Below are 17,956 nucleotides of genomic sequence, written 5' to 3' on the forward strand. Positions count from 1 at the left end.
TGCCCGCATCCCTCGTGGAGGCGTGGAGGCGTGGAGGCGTGGAGGCAGCACCTCCCGGCCGGCAGGGGGCGCTGTTCCTCCTGGCTATTCCGGGCCGCTCTGCCCCGCGGCTTCCGCCCTCCGCCGTCAGAAGCGGAAGCGGCCGTGCCGCGTGGGGTTGGTTGCGGCCGCCGCTCCCGGACGTCCATCGGTCCGTGCGCCGATCGAGATCGCGGCCATGGCCGTCCGCGCCAGCTTCGAGAACAACAACGAGCTGGGCTGCTTCGCCAAGCTCACCAACGCCTACTGTCTGGTGGCTATCGGCGGCTCCGAGAACTTCTACAGGTGAGAGAGCCGCGAGGGCCCTGCCCGGCCTCCCCGAGCCCTGCGCCCGCTCCTAACGGCGCCTTCTTCTTGCAGCGTCTTCGAGGGAGAGCTCTTCGGGACCATCCCGGTGGTGCACGCCTCCATCGCCGGCTGCCGCATCATCGGCAGGATGTGTGTGGGTAGGTGGCCGGGTGGGAGCGGAGGGACGGCGGGGCCGTGCTCTGCCCGTGCCCGCCCCGAGGGGCCCCGGCTGCAGTGCGGAGGCTGGGCGGAGGGCAGCGCTCCTTGTCTTCGGAGCTTTTATTTGACTGCATCGTGCGGAAAAGCTGTGAAGCTGGAGTAAATCTTAGAATCGTTAGAGTTGGAAGGGACCTCTGAAGGCCATCTGGTCCAACTCCCCTGCAGTGAACAGGGACAGCACAGCTCTGTCAGATTGCCTTGGGCCTTATCCAGCCTTGTCTTGGAAGTCTCCAGGGATGGAGCATAAACCTCATCCCTTGGTAACCTGTTCTAGTGCCTCAACACCCTCACTGTCAAAGCTTTTTTTATGTCTCTCCTGTTCTGAGGACTGCACACCTGGATGCAGTACTCCAGGTGAGTACTGTGCAGAGCAGAGGGGCAGATCCCATCCCTTGCTTTCCTGGCTACACATCTTTTGATGCAGTCCGAAGATACAATTGGCTTTCTGGACTAAGAGGGCACACTGCTTCCCACCTACCAGTACTCCCAGGTCTTTTCTGGCAGGGCTTGCTCAGTCCTTTCATCCCCCAGCTTGTATTGGTAATGGGAGTTGCCTCGGCCCAGGTGCAGACCTTGCACTTGGATTTGTTGGACCTCATGAGGTTCACCTGGGCTCACTGCTCAGCCTGTGTAGGTCCCTCTGGATGGCGTCCTGTCTTGAGCATGTTGACCCCACCACACAGCTTGGTGTTATCAGCCAACTTGCTGAGGGTGCCCTTGGTTCCCCTGTCAGTGTCACTGATGAAGATATTAAAGTGGTGCCCCAGCACTGACTCTGGTGGGACACCACTCATCACTGATCTCCATCCAGACCATTGACCACTGCTCTTTAGTCTTGATCCTGCAATCAGTTCTTTGTCCATTGAAGAGTCCACCCATCAAATCCGTATCTTTCCAATTTGGAGAGGAGGATGCTGTGGGCTGCTGTGTCAGAATGAAGTTGAAATAGATGCCATCAGTGCCTCTTCCCTTGTCCATTGATACAGTGAAAGAAAATAAAGCTTGGCCAATACAAACAGATGAAACCCAACAATAAAACAAACACAGCCACCCGAAATAGGTTTGCAGGAAGTGCCTACTGGTCAGGACCTGAAGAGAGGTCATTGATGTGCATAAATCGGTTTTGTAGTAAGCAGGGAGAAGCTGTTCCATTTCATTTGGAGGTCAGTGATTCAGAAACATTGCTGGAGAGAGCATTCCAGATGTGAAGGTCAAAGAGAGGTCTTTCCATGACTGGCTGCTGACACGCTGTTTAGTAGAGCACACTTTGTGCTTGCTTTTTGTTCCTGGAAGGTCTCTGCTCACACAGTCTTACAGTCTTGCTCAAGGAAAGGAACAAAAACGAGCACGATGTGTAGGCTCTATGGGGGCAGACAGCATCTTTGGGGGAAATCGTTCCAAAGTGTTTTGTTTGGAACCTTGTGTATCCTATTGAAAAGGCTGGATAAAAGTAGTGCAGTTAACCTGTCTATATTCTTAAATCTTTGTTTTATCTTCGTTTTCCACCTCACTTGTGCTTTTGTATTAATAAATGGTCACATTATTTCTGTGGGACTGAATTTTGGGCTTGAAAAGAGTAGATAGGGCAGGGGCCCCAAGCCATTGTGTCAGCATCAGGAAAGTAGTAAGCACAGTGGAAATATCTGCTTTTTTTTGAAATTACTTTAAAGTGAAACTCTTTGTTTTCTTTTTCCTTTTCTTGTTTTTGGGTCATCTTAGGGAACAGGCATGGGCTGTTGGTGCCAAGCAGTACAACAGACCAAGAACTTCAGCACATCCGCAACAGCCTCCCAGATTCCGTGCGAATTCAGCGAGTGGAGGAGCGGCTCTCAGCGCTGGGCAATGTCACCACCTGCAATGACTACGTAGCTCTTGTTCATCCGGATCTGGACAGGGTATATGGCTTCTGAATTCAGTGTGGATACATCTGAAATTATTCCTAGGTTGCAATTTCAGCTTGTAGCTATTTGGGGATTACTGTGAGTAGTGTGAATGCCAGAAGAGCTGTGCCACCAGCTGAGCTAACATCACGTAGGAAGCTGTGTTCCCTGTTCCCGTTCCTCTCAGGAGAGAAATCTCAATATTGGATTTTGAACTTATGACTCAGTTTCAGTCGATCCGTTTCTTTTCCTGTTGTTATCTTTACGTGTAGGTGTGGATCCTGTCCTAAGTATGTAGTGTGCATACTGCATGAGCATACTGTAGTTATCTGTGCTTGTAGAAAGAAAGGAGTGGGATATGGAAGAGTACTGTGAGATGCAGTTAGCTTTGCATCTGTAAAACTGAAGCAATAGTGTGCATGTATGTAAAGAACATAGAAAGCTTGGCCAGGACTGTAGTAGTAGTAGTTACAAGATGTCACTGACCTACTTGAAAGTTTTGTAATATCCATGGTCTCTGCCAACACTGTAGTGGTGTATATGTCCATAGTGAAAAATAGAAACTCTTGTATAAAAACTTAAAGGCAGGGCAGAAAGAGGAGAGGAAGAGCAGTGCTCAGTGGGGTGTGTTCGTAGAGTTGTGTTGGCTTGCAGCTCACTATGTGCAGGTTAATCCAGAAGAGTAAGAGCATTCTGTAATGTTTGAATTGCAGTGGGTTGTGAAAGTGAGGACAGGCTTTCAATGGGAGGATCCCAGCTGGTTACTCTTTGAAAGAATACTATGACTTCAATTTGTACAATACCATTTTGCTGAGGACTTTGTTCTCTTTGTTTGCAGGAAACTGAAGAGATCTTGGCAGATGTACTGAAGGTTGAAGTTTTCAGACAAACAGTAGCAGATCAGGTGCTGGTAGGAAGTTACTGTGTATTTAGTAACCAAGGAGGAATTGTGCATCCCAAAACTTCCATTGAGGATCAGGATGAACTGTCTTCATTGCTGCAGGTCCCACTTGTGGTAAGGCTTGTGAGGTGTGTTTTTTCTCACGGCTCCCTTCCATCACAGTTTGTGGTTTTAGTGTTTCTACATTCTCATGGGCTCCCAGACACTGTTTTCTCTGTAAGGATGTCCCAAATGGGAGGTGAGGAGAAGACCCGAAGAAGGGCAGTCTTCTGAGGCGTGTTCCCCTTCTTTTCTGTGTTTGAATAAGATGCACAGAACCTTCAGGTTGCTTCTGAAAGGTTCTGCCAGAGTTATGCAATTTGAGATGACTCATTCACGCAGAGTGTGAAATGGTCTGTGGTTTGGCCAAAGGCAAAGAGTTGAGCAATAAAATCCCGTGTCTGCACTGTTGGATTTTTAAATCCTGGGATTGCTCTGCCTTTTTGCTTCCTGTTCATGATGGGGTGTTACAATTGTTTTGTTTTGTTTTGTTTTTCTCTGAATCTCATAGGCTTTTCTTCCAGAAGTTAAAGGCTGCGTAAGGAAGCATAATAAAATGTATTGATATCAGCATGCCATGCCAACTTTTGCCACTTTGTTTATTTTCCAGGCTGGGACAGTAAACCGTGGCAGTGAGGTTATTGGAGCAGGAATGGTTGTAAATGACTGGTGTGCCTTCTGTGGGCTGGACACAACCAGCACTGAGCTCTCTGTCATTGAGAGCATCTTCAAGCTGAATGAAGCTCAGCCAAGTACTATTGCTACCAACATGAGAGATTCCTTGATAGACAGGTAAGGAGGATCCAGCTCTGTATAATTGTAATCAGAGAGGATTTCAGTACAAGGAAGCTGTAAAACTAGCTGCCTCTCAAAGTTGATTGCTCTCTTCTTCATGTCTGTCCCAGTTTCAAGCATGATAGGGAAAAGAGGGGCGGGGGGAGGGGGTGGCCCCTTTCACCCTTCTGTCCCTCTTTTGGAGAGAAGGAAAGAAAAACAACCCCACTCAGATAAGGAGAGATAAAAGATTTGCTACAGACGGTAGAAGACTATAAGATAATAATAAGAAGAGAGTTACAATTAATAAATAAAGCAAAATGGGAGAGAGGGGAAGGTTCTGACTGTGCTGCTCACTGCGCTGCTGGAAACTGGAAGAAACCTTCACCCCATTATCCAGAACTGGAGATCACATAGGAATAGTTGGGAATAGTAGTTTGTTCATCTCAGCATGTCTTCCTCTTGGAGTTAGAACTCAAGTGAGACTGCTGGAGAGCACAGGACCAGGAAGTACATTTTCACTGTGCTCAGTGCCTGCTCAGCCACCAGCCTGCTGCAGGATGTCATGATGTGGAATACTGATAAAACCAAGAAGTGTCCTCTTTGCTTTTATTGGGTTATGGATGAGAATTATTTTGTTGCAGAAAGATTTCTTTTATCATAGTAGCTGATAAGCCACTGAAGTCACACATGGGAGGTGTAACAGTTACTGTTCATAGTCAGGACTGGTGGTGGTATTGGACTTTTCCCATTCATTGATGAATGCAAAAAGTTCTGCAGGCTTTAGGAGCCTATATATGTGAAAACTAGTTTCATTTGGGCTTTCGACTGATTGTAGTTCATCTGATGATTGCCATAATCCTAGAGGTGTATTCTCGAGCTACTCAAACCACTGTAACTTATAGTTCTCTGCTCTTATAGAAGTGTATGGGAGTGGTTTATGGTATAGGGAAAGAGTAAGGAATTCCTTGAATGAAGAACCCTTCAAAAGAGTTCTTAGCTACCCCTTCACTGTTCCTATTTAACGGCTTGGTGCTTCTGAGCACAATCAAACGTGTGCTTTTAGTAACTACTAGGACAAGACAGTGTACGTGTTGCCTTTGCCAGCCTGACAAGCATGTTCTTACAGCTGGCTGTCAGCAGTCACCAGACCTCCTTCAGTCTTCTCACAGATTTATGTTTTAGGAAAGGAAATTACTGATGGTCCTTTATGACTGGAGGTTGAGAACTGATTATAATGGTGTTTTGAAGTGTGTTCTGCACTCTGGCACTTTTCTGCTAAATCTCATTTCTGTTTTGTCTCTTCAGCTTGGCGTGAGCAGTGTTGGTTCGTGCAATTCAAGAAGCTCCTAAGGAGTGAAGAGTCAAGCTGCAGTTTGGATTACAGACCTCTAGATCTTTGTTTCTGCAGGACTAGCACCAGGAAGAGGCTACCAAAAAAACACCTTTTCTGTAATGTTTTGTAAACTAAATATTATTGCAAAAAATGGCAAATAACTTTCACGAGTTCCAAATATGGAATGTTCTCTATCCCTTTGCTGATGTTCTTCATTTCTTCTTCAGCTGTACTTTCTCTGTGATGCTGACTGAGGCCTTTAAATTAGCCCACAATATTCACTTGTTTGGATTTTGGTTACTGATAACTAGAAAATTTTGCCTTAAATAGAGGATTAATATTCTGCTCTGCAGCTGGCAGTTTCAGCACATCTGTGGTACTGCCCACTCTTTCTTCTCATACTCTTGGTGTTTCTGCTGTAGGTAGGCATAAGAGCCCCTGTATTTCCTGTACCAAAAACATAGTATTTAACTTGCCACAAGAAATTTCAGAAGGCACCACCTGCTGTCCTGCCCTGACTTGTAGCTATTTTCATGGGGCTGCTGATTCTGAAATGATCAGCTCTGACTGAAAATGGAGTTTCTCAAAGAAGTCAAACCAGGGACTTAACAGCCAGTTGTGACTGCCTCCAGGGATTTGATCTGTTGTTTGCAGATGTCAGACCTGTGTGGTACTTCTGAGACATCTGCAAAAGATCACTGAGAAACATGCAGTTGCTGATGGGCTTAGGTGTTCTCCATGGGAGTTGGCCACCGTCCCTGAGAAACTCACAGAAGTCAGCAAATCAGAAAGAGTTGAACCATGTGAACTTGAGTTACCCTAGAGGCAAAGGTTAATTAACGAAGTTCTAAATGGTTGTTGCATTCAGCTGTACTTTCTACTTTTGAGGGCTTGCTGTTGAAGAGTTCTGCCCTTGCCTGGCAGCAATGGCGATGCAGAGGAGCTGTAGAGTTAACAGGTTCTGGGATTTGTAGCTCCCTTAATGTAGTGGACAGCCTTTCTTGGCTGATTCCATCTCTCCTCCTCCGTGTCAGTGTTTAGCATCAGAAGCTGATTGCCTTTTGTCATGTTGCAGGGCTCTCTTATTAGGAATAGGTAAAGAGCCTGACTGCTGCTGTGCCTGCTGGCATGGAGTCACCAACTGTAAATAAGTAACACTGACCCCTTTTTTTTTTTTTTTTTTTTTTTCCAGCTTTGTGGGGTTTTTTTCTTCCTCATTCCAATCATTAGGCAGAAATCCTAGATTGTATTAGTGATCTTGATATGCGTTAGAATTGCTTAAGCAAGAAAAATAATCCAGTTTCTGTGAAATGCAGATCCATTAGTGAGAAGGATTCTGAGATGCTGGTGAGGGTGGCAATATGCCAATTAGAGACAGACAAGAAGAGGGATTGCTGACTGTGGCGTGTGACTTCCAATGAAACTTGCACTGAAATTTGGGAACTGGGAGGTGGCAAATACAGTATCGGTTCTAAACAAAAGGTTTGTGGGAATTCTGAACTGGGAAGGTGGACCTATGTGGAAGGAGAATTAACAGAAACTGTAATACAGAATGAAATCAGTAGAAACATCACGAGACAGCAATAAACTGGATGCTTTAAGTGCAAGTCATGTCTCATAAGGCCTATGGAGTAATTTAAAGTTTGGTTGTAATCTCTGAATTTCTGAGGAGGCTTTTGGCAGGGTTTTGTGCCAAAGGCTTTTAAGGATCCCGGATAATCCTGTGGGAGGGAGGCTCATGTATGTGCCAGAGGATGGGGAAAATGTCAGAGTAAATGATTGGATCTTTCACTGGGATTTCAGAGGGAGCTCAGCTGTGTGCAGTTGGGGCAGGGCAGTGAAGTTTGCTCAGACTGCCTCACTCTCACTTGTAAGCACAAGAACTGACTGATGTGTTGATGGGAAGGTGGGAGATAGGAGAAGATCCCTTTGAAGTTTAAAGACTGATTACAAAGCAGAAACAACTGACTGCTCTTAGAGTGGAGGGCAACTTCTGTTCTGACTGATGGTTGACACATCCCAGCATACTTAAACTTACCTGGAAAAATGAACTAACTTTACTGGTGATCAAATTATTCACGCTAGTCAAAAACGAATAAATCAGTAGAGAATACTGAGTGCAGAACAGAGTACGTGAGGGGCTGCTCTTTGCAGGAGCTGCAACTGCTGTGCTTCAGGTGGGTGTGCCAGGACACCCCTCTTGCTGCCCAGATGGCCATGCTGCAGAGCAGTGTTGTGCCAAGAACACGCTTGGGAGAGCCCCTTGCTTGTGGGATTAGAGTTGGGTGAGCACTGATGTTCCTCCTCCCCTGTGGTGGCAATATGTCCTGGTGCTGTGCTTCTGGACAAGAAGTACAGTGTGGCCACCTGTCTGGGAGATGCTTTACCCATGCTGATGGGAGACGTGCTGGGTTGATACTCAGATGATGTGCTTGTGTAGCATCAGGCAGCGAAGAGCTTGGACATGTGGAGTCTAAGGAGCTGTGTCCTACATGGACACACCAATATGTAACCTGCCCCTAGAAAGTGAGCGTGCACTAGGAGTCAAATCAGGAGGTAGTTAGAAAAGGTACCAATTTCTTCAGTTCCTTAAAGCTGCAGTTCTTGAGTTCTGGCTCTGTGGGGCAGAAGGCTTACCTTACTGCAGCAGGCACTGTGCTGCAAGGCAGCACATAGCTGTGAGCAGACAGCTGAGCTTCCTACAGCCCCTCATATCGTGCTCATTGCACAGCTTGATACTCAGCATGAAGTCCTGAAGGGAAGCAAAGCCAACCTTTAGGCATGAGGAGAAAAAACCCAAAAGAACAAAAGCAGACATTTCTCCAGGTTGTAAATTTTTTTTTTTTTTTAATGATGGCTGTTGGAAGTTGCTCAAAGGTTCGGGCTGTCACAGTCCCAGAGGAGATGGCAGCGTACAGATGAGTTCGATGTGCCATGTGGCTGTGGCATTCATAGTGTGCATTCTACCACATAAATAGTACACATAGCAACTTAGGGAGTAGCGTGTATGGGGGGTGTCTAATTAGTAGCTCTGATTTCATTTGGTCCTTTGCACTCCTTCACCCATCATAAGACATTACCACATTTTTTCACTAAGATTCAGTTTTGCATCTACTAGCTTCTCACTTATTTCATAATATCTTTGTTATACATTTTATGCTTAAACAATAAAAAATGTGGCTATGGAAATTAATCATGAGAGACAAAATACAGTTGGAGACCACATTATGCAGTCCTAGTGGGCTTCACTATGAAATACCTATTGGTCTATCTGGCTTCATCATAGCAATATTTGAGCACTAGTTAGAAATCCAGAATGCAAACAATCTTTCTGCTTTTTCATTCCTCATAATTGTAATTACAAATACTTATAGCATGTTTGTCAAGAAAATAAAAATCCTTGGATTTTTTTTTTCGTAGCTGATATTATGGGGTTGTACTTTTCTAAACTACCTGGACATTCTGTGCATTGCACTTCCATTGCACTGAATAACATTCAGTTATAGGCAGAGGGCTTACACTAATCACCTATTCCCTACAGTGGGCGTGCAAAGCAGTTCGTATGCTTATATGAATGGCACTTTCATAGAGGGCTGGACTTAACCAAGATTGCACTGCAAGAGACTTCTCTTATTTAACATGGTGGGACTGTCAGTGTCAACAACAAAATAGGCTGTACTTGTGGTTAGGACACAACATCCCAAACCTTTTGCAGTCGTCACAGAGATAAGCAGAAGCTACCATTGTAAGAAGAGGGCTGTGAAAAGTTACTGACTGGAGGCTCAGGTATTTATTTAGCCTCTGCCTGATTTTATGGCTCTGTCAACTGCGGTTAGTGATGAACTCCTTCTACTGTGTGACATGCTTCCTTTGGTCCTTGCCAAATATTTGCACGTGAAGAAGTGAGCAAAAACAAAATTTCAAAGGCAGACAATGTTTGTAACATCTACAGGGATTGGATTTTGTTTTATAAACAGGCCTAATCCTTACTGTACCTTGACTATTTCAGCAAAACAAACTGACGATCTCACTCCAAACAAACATTTCCATTCTCCTGAAACCCAACGTACAAATTCCACAATCTAGTTACACATGCCACATAACAACAATTCATCTTTTCCCAGCATCTTAACGGGGGCAGAGTGCAGTCTACATTTATACATTTTCCATTATATTGGTAACCACGGCTTTCTGGCTCATGGGAGCTTAAGATCATATGACATCATTCTTTCACGAATGGCTCCCAAAACAAAAACGTGTGTTCCCATATTTGGTGCTGTTATATGCAATTAGCTTGTCTTCAGACTGTCCCAATTAGGACTCGATGTTGCCAAGTAACATTTATGGTGTCTGGTTTGGTGCTTGGTGAGCTTCTGCTCAGCACTCATTGACCTCTTGGAGGGCTGAATGGTTCCTCGTGCACGGTGCTGAGTGGCAGCGTTGATTAGTTATGAATGTACAAAACATCTGACCAGCAGGTATTGGAAAATTGTTTCCAGGTTAATGCCCTGGTTTTTGTAATAAACTAAGAAGATCTCTTAGAATGGCTCAGCATCAGAATGTCTTCTGCTTACGATACTGAATTGTTCCTGTTCAAAGGTTTCATGATCTTAATTCATTTATGAGAGCTATTAAAAAAATGGTTCTGTTCAGAGGTGGTTTAGCTACACTGGAGAATGCTGGGTTTAACAGGGAGCACTGGTGCAGGGAACTGACAGAAGTTTCCCAAAATAGCTGAGAAGTTTGAAGAAAACCTGTCTTGAAGTCTCTGATGTTTGCAGAGTGGGCCTGTGGAGAATGGCACACCAAGACTTACACGACTGAGGCATTAAGAAGGAACGAGGCTCCACACCGCCTGTCTTTTTTTCCAGTTTTCCTGCTGCTTTCAGTCCCAGGATGTCCAAAACTTTATAAGTCACTGAAGTAGTTTTGTTTGGTAGGCTTTGAATGCATTTTTTTTTTCATCTTTTTTTTTTGTCCATATCCTTATCAGGTCGATGTGCAGCTGACTGTGTCATACCCACTCCTGGACAGGTCTTTTGTAGTACACAACATTCTGCTGCACCTCTTTGTTTTTAAACTGGAAGATCGTGTACACCAAGACAAGGATACACAGAGACAAAATGCAAGGGATCACAACTGCAATTGCATTTACAGTGCTAGGCACATCATTTATTGTCACCATAATATCCACATCGTCGTGGGGGAGGCGTCTGTCTTTGCTTCGCTCAACATCCTTCTGGTTACAGCCCATCCAGTCTTTGAGGATTGACCTGGGGTAGCCTGGCTCCACGTTCAGCCTCTGGTTATCAAACTTCCAATACTCCTTCCCCTTGTAGAAGTAGGTATAAACTAGGAAACAAAACAGAATAGTTCTCACCATACTATTTCCAACTGATTAAACTCTGCATGCATGAGGGTGTACAGAGAGCCTGAAAGGCTGCAAGGTGGTAGCTCTCCGAGCCAACAACACACACATCCCAAAACCAGGAAGATATGCAGGCATTTTTGGAGCTTGGTTAAAAGGTGAAGCCCCAGCCTTGGCTTGTGGGTGCCATGTTGTCCACAGAGCACCACTCCCCTGGGCCAAGACAAGCTGCTCACTTTCCCCATCTTAAAGCGTTCTGCACTGATTTGTTTTCCTTTTTGTTTGTTTCTTTTTCTGCTTGTTTGCTTGGTGGTTTTTTTGTTTGTTTATTTGTTTTAAACTAAAGCATCTGTAAATACACACTGGTCATTACCAAGCTATTAACAGTCTTCAGAATGACGGTGCCTGGTTGTGATAATGCTTGGATGGATACTTAGGTTTCTGTTCTCAGTCTGAAAGACCAAATGCCAAATAAAACATGTCCTCTAAACAGCAGAATCTGGAAGAGTTGGGTGTTGTTAAGAAACAGCCCAGTCCTGCTGCTAATAACAAGCAGATGTCTGAAGTACCCCTCATCTCCCCAAGGGACTCCAAGACTCCTCTCCTAATCACTCTTCCATGATCAGTGAAAAAGAAAACTTCATACCACAGAGAGAATGTAGGAAGAAAACCTATGGAAGTCCAAACCCATGCTCAGGACCTGGCTAACTTCAAAGAACATCATGCAGGCTGGAGACAGAAAGTGAGCTAGCTACAGATAAGAAAACAGAAAAATGTAGCTCATAATCACGGCCCAAAAGAACTTAGGTGGGGGCTGCTGAGGAAGTAAAATCAGAAAAAAAAAATCGCTTTCCCATCCCAAAGAACTGGCTGTGGTTTAGCACCTAAGAGGCTGCCTGGGTTGGGATAAGGGAAGAACCTGACTGCCCTACTCACAGGTGTCAGTGTGACCTTGGGCTGCCTGAGACTTGAATCCTACCTCACCAAAAATCCCAAAACACCCCAAATCCAGCAACCCAACTCCCAGGCTAGACAAGCCGTTATCTATGTAATTTGTACAATAACTGCAGATACATACAGCCCTCTTTGCTGATAAAAGCTCCTTGTGGAGCCTGAGGGATTCCTCTCCACACAGTGATGGGCTTTGGGTACCCTGGGTCCGTTGCTCTCTTGTCCTCGTTGTACCTCCAGTACCTGTCTCCTTTGAAGAAGTAGGTTTTGCCCATAGGCTCCCAGCGCAGAGCCGTGTCGATGCCTTCCCGGGGCAGGCAGTTCCCCAGCTCCACGAGACTGTGTGGGTATCCTGGCTCTGCTGTCACTTCCTTGAAAACCCAGTATTTATCTCCTAGAGTTGAACAGGGATACAGGCAATGAATGAATGTGCAGAATTTGTAGTTAAAGCAATACAAATGTAAAACAGCCACCATGAACCACAGCATGGTGGAGATTAACTGTACTGTACTTAACTGTATTATGTGAAAGTTTCTCCTTGCAATTTTAAACCTGAAACCTCTCAATTTCATTTGGTGCTCCTTAGCTCTTGGTTTGGAAAGTTAGACAACTCCTTCCCATTCATCTTCTCTAGGCCAGTCTTTATTTAAAAGATTTCTCTCACATCCTGCTTTTGTCAGCCCTCCTTCAGGCTAAGGAGCTCTAGGATATTTAATTGTTCCCTGTAGGAAGGCAGTAGGAAGGCCAGTCCATTTCCATTGCCTTTCTCTGAGCCTCCTCTGGTTTTAAAACGTTTTATCGAGCTGAAGGTCTGAAGCTACGTGCAGTAATTCAGAACATGTTTTTGTACAGGAGCATGGCAATGCTTTTCTGACTTACAACCTGTTTTCAGTGACAGATCACCTTCACTAACTATCAGAGCGAAGGGAACTGCTGTGGGCTCCACATAAGGATAAGCATTTTGTTTCTTTAGGGAAAACACCCCTAACACATTTTCCCAGCACCTCAGAAAAGATGTGAGCACATATAACAGCAAAAGCTCACGTTGCACTGGCTGCAGCAAACAGCAGTGTGTCTCCCTTAGACCAGAGCAAGGACAGGAACATAACTGAAGTGCCATGTACCTCACCTAAATGCCACCACGCGCTCTGTAAGTCAACACACCATACTGATGCCTCACCTGTAACATTCTGTTACAGATGTCAATGAGCAGTGGCTGGAATACAAGGTATCCCTCAAGGATGCTGGCTACATTCTTCCCCAAATCTCCCCAAGCTCCTCTGACCAGGGCACCAAACCTTCATCCCTGTCATGAAATGTGGTTTCTGGTTGCCCTGGATCTGGAAAGGGTCTAACGCTGCCATAACGTGTCCAAGGAGACAGCCAGGAGCCTCAGCTCCTGCTCCTCAGGGAGAATCTCTCTTGTCGTTAGATGGAAGTCAACATCCACTGAACCACATTAGCTTTGCAGAGTTTCCTGGCAAGGCCAGCCCACACTAAGGAATATTTTAAGGACTGGCTGTCACACCGGAAGGCAGAAAGCAAAGGAGGACACTTATATATGGCTCAGCTGTTAGTACAACCAAAACCCATTAGCAAAAACGAAGAATGTGTAAGAAAAGGCCAGGTCTGTCCTAGCAGCCTCTCTTTTCACTTGTACCACCTACCTTCTTAATGGACTAAAAGATTATGAGGGATGTTGCCAAGCAACCATTTTTGCTAGTGCTGTAAGGAGGAGAAAAGGAGCCCTGCATGACTTAGCTGGCATGGCAAATGGTCACCCAGGCACTTCTGCATGCATAGAGAGATTTTTTAAGGCTGTAGGAGGTCTTATGGCTGAACTCTGCAACCCAAGCTGCAGCTGACTCGCACAATTTCCTTTGTAGCAGATGAAGGAGAGCATCTGAATACAATCTGAATACAATGGCACAAGGGCTAGCAGTAAAACCTTAGGAGGCTGTGCAGCACCAGTGCCCTGCACTGCTCCACAGTACTCCACACCCAACATACAAGCAAGGAGAGAGGCTGCTTCTGCTGTGTAGCAACACATCTTTTCTGGCCCTTTGATGTGGAATTCAAATCTGGTGATTTGGTTAGTGGCTTGGGAAACACTGGTTGCTTGAAATGCCCTCTTTGGAAGGATCCAGTGAACCTGTCCTCACCACCTTAACGCTGTGGGAGTGTGAAGTAAGGTAGGTGTGATAGGCTTGTACTGCAATATACTGTACCTTTGAAGAAAACAAATTTTCCATCAGACCTCTCATAGGCTGCATCAATCTTTGCAGGGAGACCTTTCCAGAACTGCTCAATTTGCATGGGATATCCCTCCTGCACCCGGTTGTTGCGCAGACGCCAGAACCAGCGATCCTGAGAAAAATCAGAAAGCTCTTCAGACTGACTGTTTTCAGCCTGCAGTCACATCAGGCTGCACATCCAGCAGCTAACATTACTAATTCTTGCCTAAGCCTGTAATCATCTAAGAAAGAAGTCCTAGTTTGTTGGTTGTGCTGCCCAACACCTTCTCCAGTGGTGTTGGAGAAGGTTGCTTCCAGCAGGAAGCATTTCATGGGGCGGAGGGCAGCCAAAGGGGCAAGAAGTTCACCAGTGGAGATCCTCAGGGGTCAGTTCTGGGGTCTGCCCTGTTCAATAACTTTAATGAATGATCTGGGTGAGGTCATTGAGTGCAACCTCAGTAAGTTTGCAGATGACACCAAGTTGGCAGGAAGTGTTGATCTGCCTGGAGGTAGGAAGGCCCTACAGAGAGCCTTCTCCAAAACTGCAGTCAGGTGCTGAATGGGCTGCCCAGGGAGATGGCTGAGTCACTGTCCCTCGAGGAGTTCAAGAACTGTTTAGATGTTGTACTGAGGGACATGGGTTAGTGGGGAAACGTTGGTTTTAGGATGATCTTGGATGTCTTTTCCAGCTTCAACAATTCTATGAATCTATGATTTCAAGTTGATTACTGGGACTCTGACAAAGGGTAGAAAGAATGAGAGGAATAAGGAGCAGGGAGAGGGAAGTCTACAGCTCTAAGTATTACAAACTCATTTGTGAGTGACCTCTGTGTGTCTCCTTGCTGAGATGTCACGCTTGGCCCAGTACAGCTGGTGTTCAACTACTTGACCTGAGGACAGCCATCCAGCATCTACCACAAATGATGTTGTGAGCTTCACACAATCACTAGGCACAAGTTATTACATATCCCTTTTGATATGAGATCATTAGTGAAAGCTGTAGTGAATGCTCCGGAAAGAGTAAGAGGATAGCCTGGTTCAGGTGTTTTCTGTGGCTGATGTGTCTGTCCATTTGATGACCTTTCACATCTATCCCTCTCCACATTCGCAGCCAGTGGGCAGAGTGAAAGCTGTGAGTGGGACCATGGTTTTTGAGATCAAAAGTGTTCTAACATAGGTTACTGACCAAAGCCTAACCTTCCCTGGCTGCAGCCTGTGAGTAAGGTTGATACAAACTCTCCAAGACCTTCAAGTACAATGAAGCCCAGGGTTTGGCGTGCATCATCTTGGAGGTCATGAGGCTGAGTGCTGCTCTATTACTAACTTTGCTTTCTGGCTTTACAGGTGGGTCCCTTCTCAGCTTGGTGATGTCTAAATTCTCTGTCAATGCATCTAGTTAACTTTTTGATGAACAGGCTGCCTGGGAATTCTGTTTAGCTTGTAAATCCCAACAGGCACGGTTTCTAAATACTACAAAACCAATCTGCTTACACTTCCCTCTAATGTTACTCATTTCGCAGCCTCAGAGCTTCATTCAGGAGCATGACAAAAGTGACTCTAATTACCTTATACATCTACTTGTCTTTTTCAGGAACAAAGCTAAAGAAAACTTCATGAATAAGCATAATTTTTAGTACCTTGAAAACAAACATTTCTCCTCTAAAGAGAGCCACGGTGTTAAAATTGCCATCACAGATGTTTGGTTTTGTGCCAGGAGGAGATGGCCTGTCACCTAGAGGAGGACTGGGAGGTCTAGGCTGTCTCTCATGTTTTCTTTCTGAAGTGGAATGAATTCTGCGAACAGGAAGAGTCGGTAAAGGCCTGGTTGGCTCCAGAGGCTCAATAGGAGGACCTAGAAATGAAAAGGAAAGTGTTCAGCAAAGTCACAATTTTGGATTTCCAATGCTTCCCTCAGGTTTCAAACAGATTGGATGAATAGTGCTGTGAGGAATTCCTATGTTCCTTATGAACTATCTACAACTAAGAGCTCATTCCCTAAAAACGAGAAGCAGAACAAGGTGCACCCACACACAAAGGATGTCCCAAAACAGGTGAGGGATAAGAACTGCAGAAGAGCCAGCAGGTTTTCATAGGTCCTTCCAAGGAGGCTGCAGACAAAACAAGGAGGATGCACACTAATCACACTCCCAGCTGAAATGAAAGATAATAGCCACTGAATATAAACATTTATTAGCCTACTGGAAAAACAACAACCAAAACAAGAACAAAGAGTGAAAAAAAAAAAAAAAACTGCTGCAATCTAAGGGAAACTGCAGTATTAGCACACTGGACAAGGCTGATCCTCACAAAAGGAGTCACCCTGCTGCTTGTGATTGTCTTGCCCATGTTCAGAAGGAATCTACTAGTAAGGATTTAGATAGCCATGGGGGCTGTACACCCATGGGATTAGAAGAGGCGATCTGCAAACAAACATTCTGAACTACAGCACTTAAAATGATGGCTGAGCGCCCAACCCCCCGTGTCAACTTAGCCCCTACATGTTACCTTTTCAGAAGGTTCCTATAAAGAACACACACTTAACACACCTTAGAAAGGTGACGGAGTCACTGAAAGTCATCGCATGTAGTGACAAAGACGTCATCAGAAAAGTCATCACATTTAGTTTTTATGAGGTTCTAACAAGAACTGTGTCTGCAAGGTTCATGATCGATAAGTTCAGAGTGCACCACTCTGATAGCTTAGACTAACTTCTGCATAATCAGGCCAGAAACCTTCAGATGCAAATCCTCTGACAAATCTAGAGTTTCTGTTACAGATACAGCACATTTTCCAGAAAGAGACATCCAGTTTGGGCCTGAAGACTTAAGCAGGAACTCCTCTATAATGCATAACAATCTGTTCCAGTAATTAAGCCCTGGCACTCTGAAGGCTGTGCCTTACCCAGCCTCTGAATTTGTGCAGGTTTAGCTTCAGCATTTTTTCCATTTTCTACTTCTAGTGTCTCATCATTTAAACATTAATAGATCTTGATATGGAAGAACTTCAACTTCCCCTTAATGAACTAAACAAACTCATTACTTCTCTTGCTGCAATGTCTTTTGGTTTTGACATCTTGAGACTTACAGCTGTTTTATAAAGAGTTTCATAAGGCTATCTATACTTCTACAAAGTGACATGTCCTTATCCAACGACATCTCCTATTTCTATTAGCAACTATCTTCATTTTTATCCCACAACTTCGATGAACGAGTCTGTAACAATCAGAAAAAATCAACACAATGGAATGGTGATACAAGAGGTGCGATAACAAAGGGACTAACACAACAGAAATGCTATAAGGGAAGGAAAAAGGACAGCTCACCTGTCTCTGAACATCTAGGCTCATAGATGAAAACTCCACAAAGGAAGGATCTCCCAAAAGAGATCCTTCCCCAGTGGCAGTCAGCCCTCAAATGAGGTCTGAGAGGTGCAGCCAGGCTCAAACCCTTCTGGTTCCAAAGCTGAATTGCCTTCACCTGTGCTCCCAGGGCTGACCAGGTCCTTGCCCCAGGTGATCAATCAGTGGTTCAGCCTGAAACTCAACAGTTCCCATGTAAATATTTTAGGTGAGGATTCTCTGTTGACAATTATCCTTGGAAAGGTATCAGCTAATTTGTCTATGTTAATTGAAGAAAAAATTACACTGTTACCATGTATTTCTCATCTACTTCTGCCCTTAGCTGGTCAGTGCCCAGTACCTTAGCAGGCCATAAAGTTTATTTTTTAAATCAATTTCCCACACCGTGACACTGCTATTGCTAATTTCCCCACTGCTGTTGTGAATTTTCCCAAATACTACACAGCAAAGATTTCCATCATAGAAGCCAGCAGCGTTAGAGCCCCTGGTTAGCTGGACAGTATGGGAGCATCTACACTAGGGCTTTGGTTGAGATAGGAGTGTGCCTTCGAAGAGAATCTCTCAACCAA

General features: G+C 45.0%; 2 protein-coding genes across 3 annotated transcripts in view; one reads left to right on the forward strand and one right to left on the reverse strand.

Annotated features, from left to right (window-relative positions):
• The first annotated feature begins 103 nt into the window (after positions 1-103).
• On the forward strand, positions 104-8,900 carry EIF6 (eukaryotic translation initiation factor 6). Its single transcript, XM_003211897.5, has 6 exons — positions 104-324; positions 400-485; positions 2,266-2,441; positions 3,265-3,441; positions 3,977-4,158; positions 5,449-8,900. Exons 1-6 carry the CDS (start codon positions 218-220, stop codon positions 5,456-5,458), a joined length of 738 nt encoding a protein of 245 aa, XP_003211945.1. The 5' UTR covers positions 104-217; the 3' UTR covers positions 5,459-8,900.
• Positions 8,263-17,956, reverse strand: part of MMP24 (matrix metallopeptidase 24) — a 45,649-nt gene continuing 35,955 nt past the window's right edge. For both annotated transcript variants that reach the window (XM_085241815.1, XM_085241816.1), the window contains 4 exons: positions 15,667-15,881; positions 14,024-14,162; positions 11,923-12,189; positions 8,263-10,828 (listed from right to left, as the gene is read on the reverse strand). In XM_085241815.1, coding sequence (XP_085097941.1) covers positions 10,491-10,828; positions 11,923-12,189; positions 14,024-14,162; positions 15,667-15,881 — 959 coding nt within the window. In that variant the 3' untranslated portion in view covers positions 8,263-10,490. The remainder of the gene's footprint in view (positions 10,829-11,922; positions 12,190-14,023; positions 14,163-15,666; positions 15,882-17,956) is intronic.

The sequence above is a fragment of the Meleagris gallopavo genome, chromosome 22 (assembly GCF_905368555.1).
Source record: "Meleagris gallopavo chromosome 22, MGAL_WU_HG_1.1, whole genome shotgun sequence".
NCBI classification, from domain to species: Eukaryota; Metazoa; Chordata; class Aves; order Galliformes; family Phasianidae; genus Meleagris; species Meleagris gallopavo.

Bases quoted from the DNA above. Each gene is read 5' to 3' on its own strand.
- EIF6 (XM_003211897.5), top strand. From the start codon at position 218: ATGGCCGTCCGCGCCAGCTTCGAGAACAACAACGAGCTGGGCTGCTTC. The intron at 325-399 runs GTGAGAGAGCCG...TTCTTCTTGCAG, and splicing joins GGCTCCGAGAACTTCTACAG to CGTCTTCGAGGGAGAGCTCT. The intron at 3,442-3,976 runs GTAAGGCTTGTG...TTTATTTTCCAG, and splicing joins TGCTGCAGGTCCCACTTGTG to GCTGGGACAGTAAACCGTGG.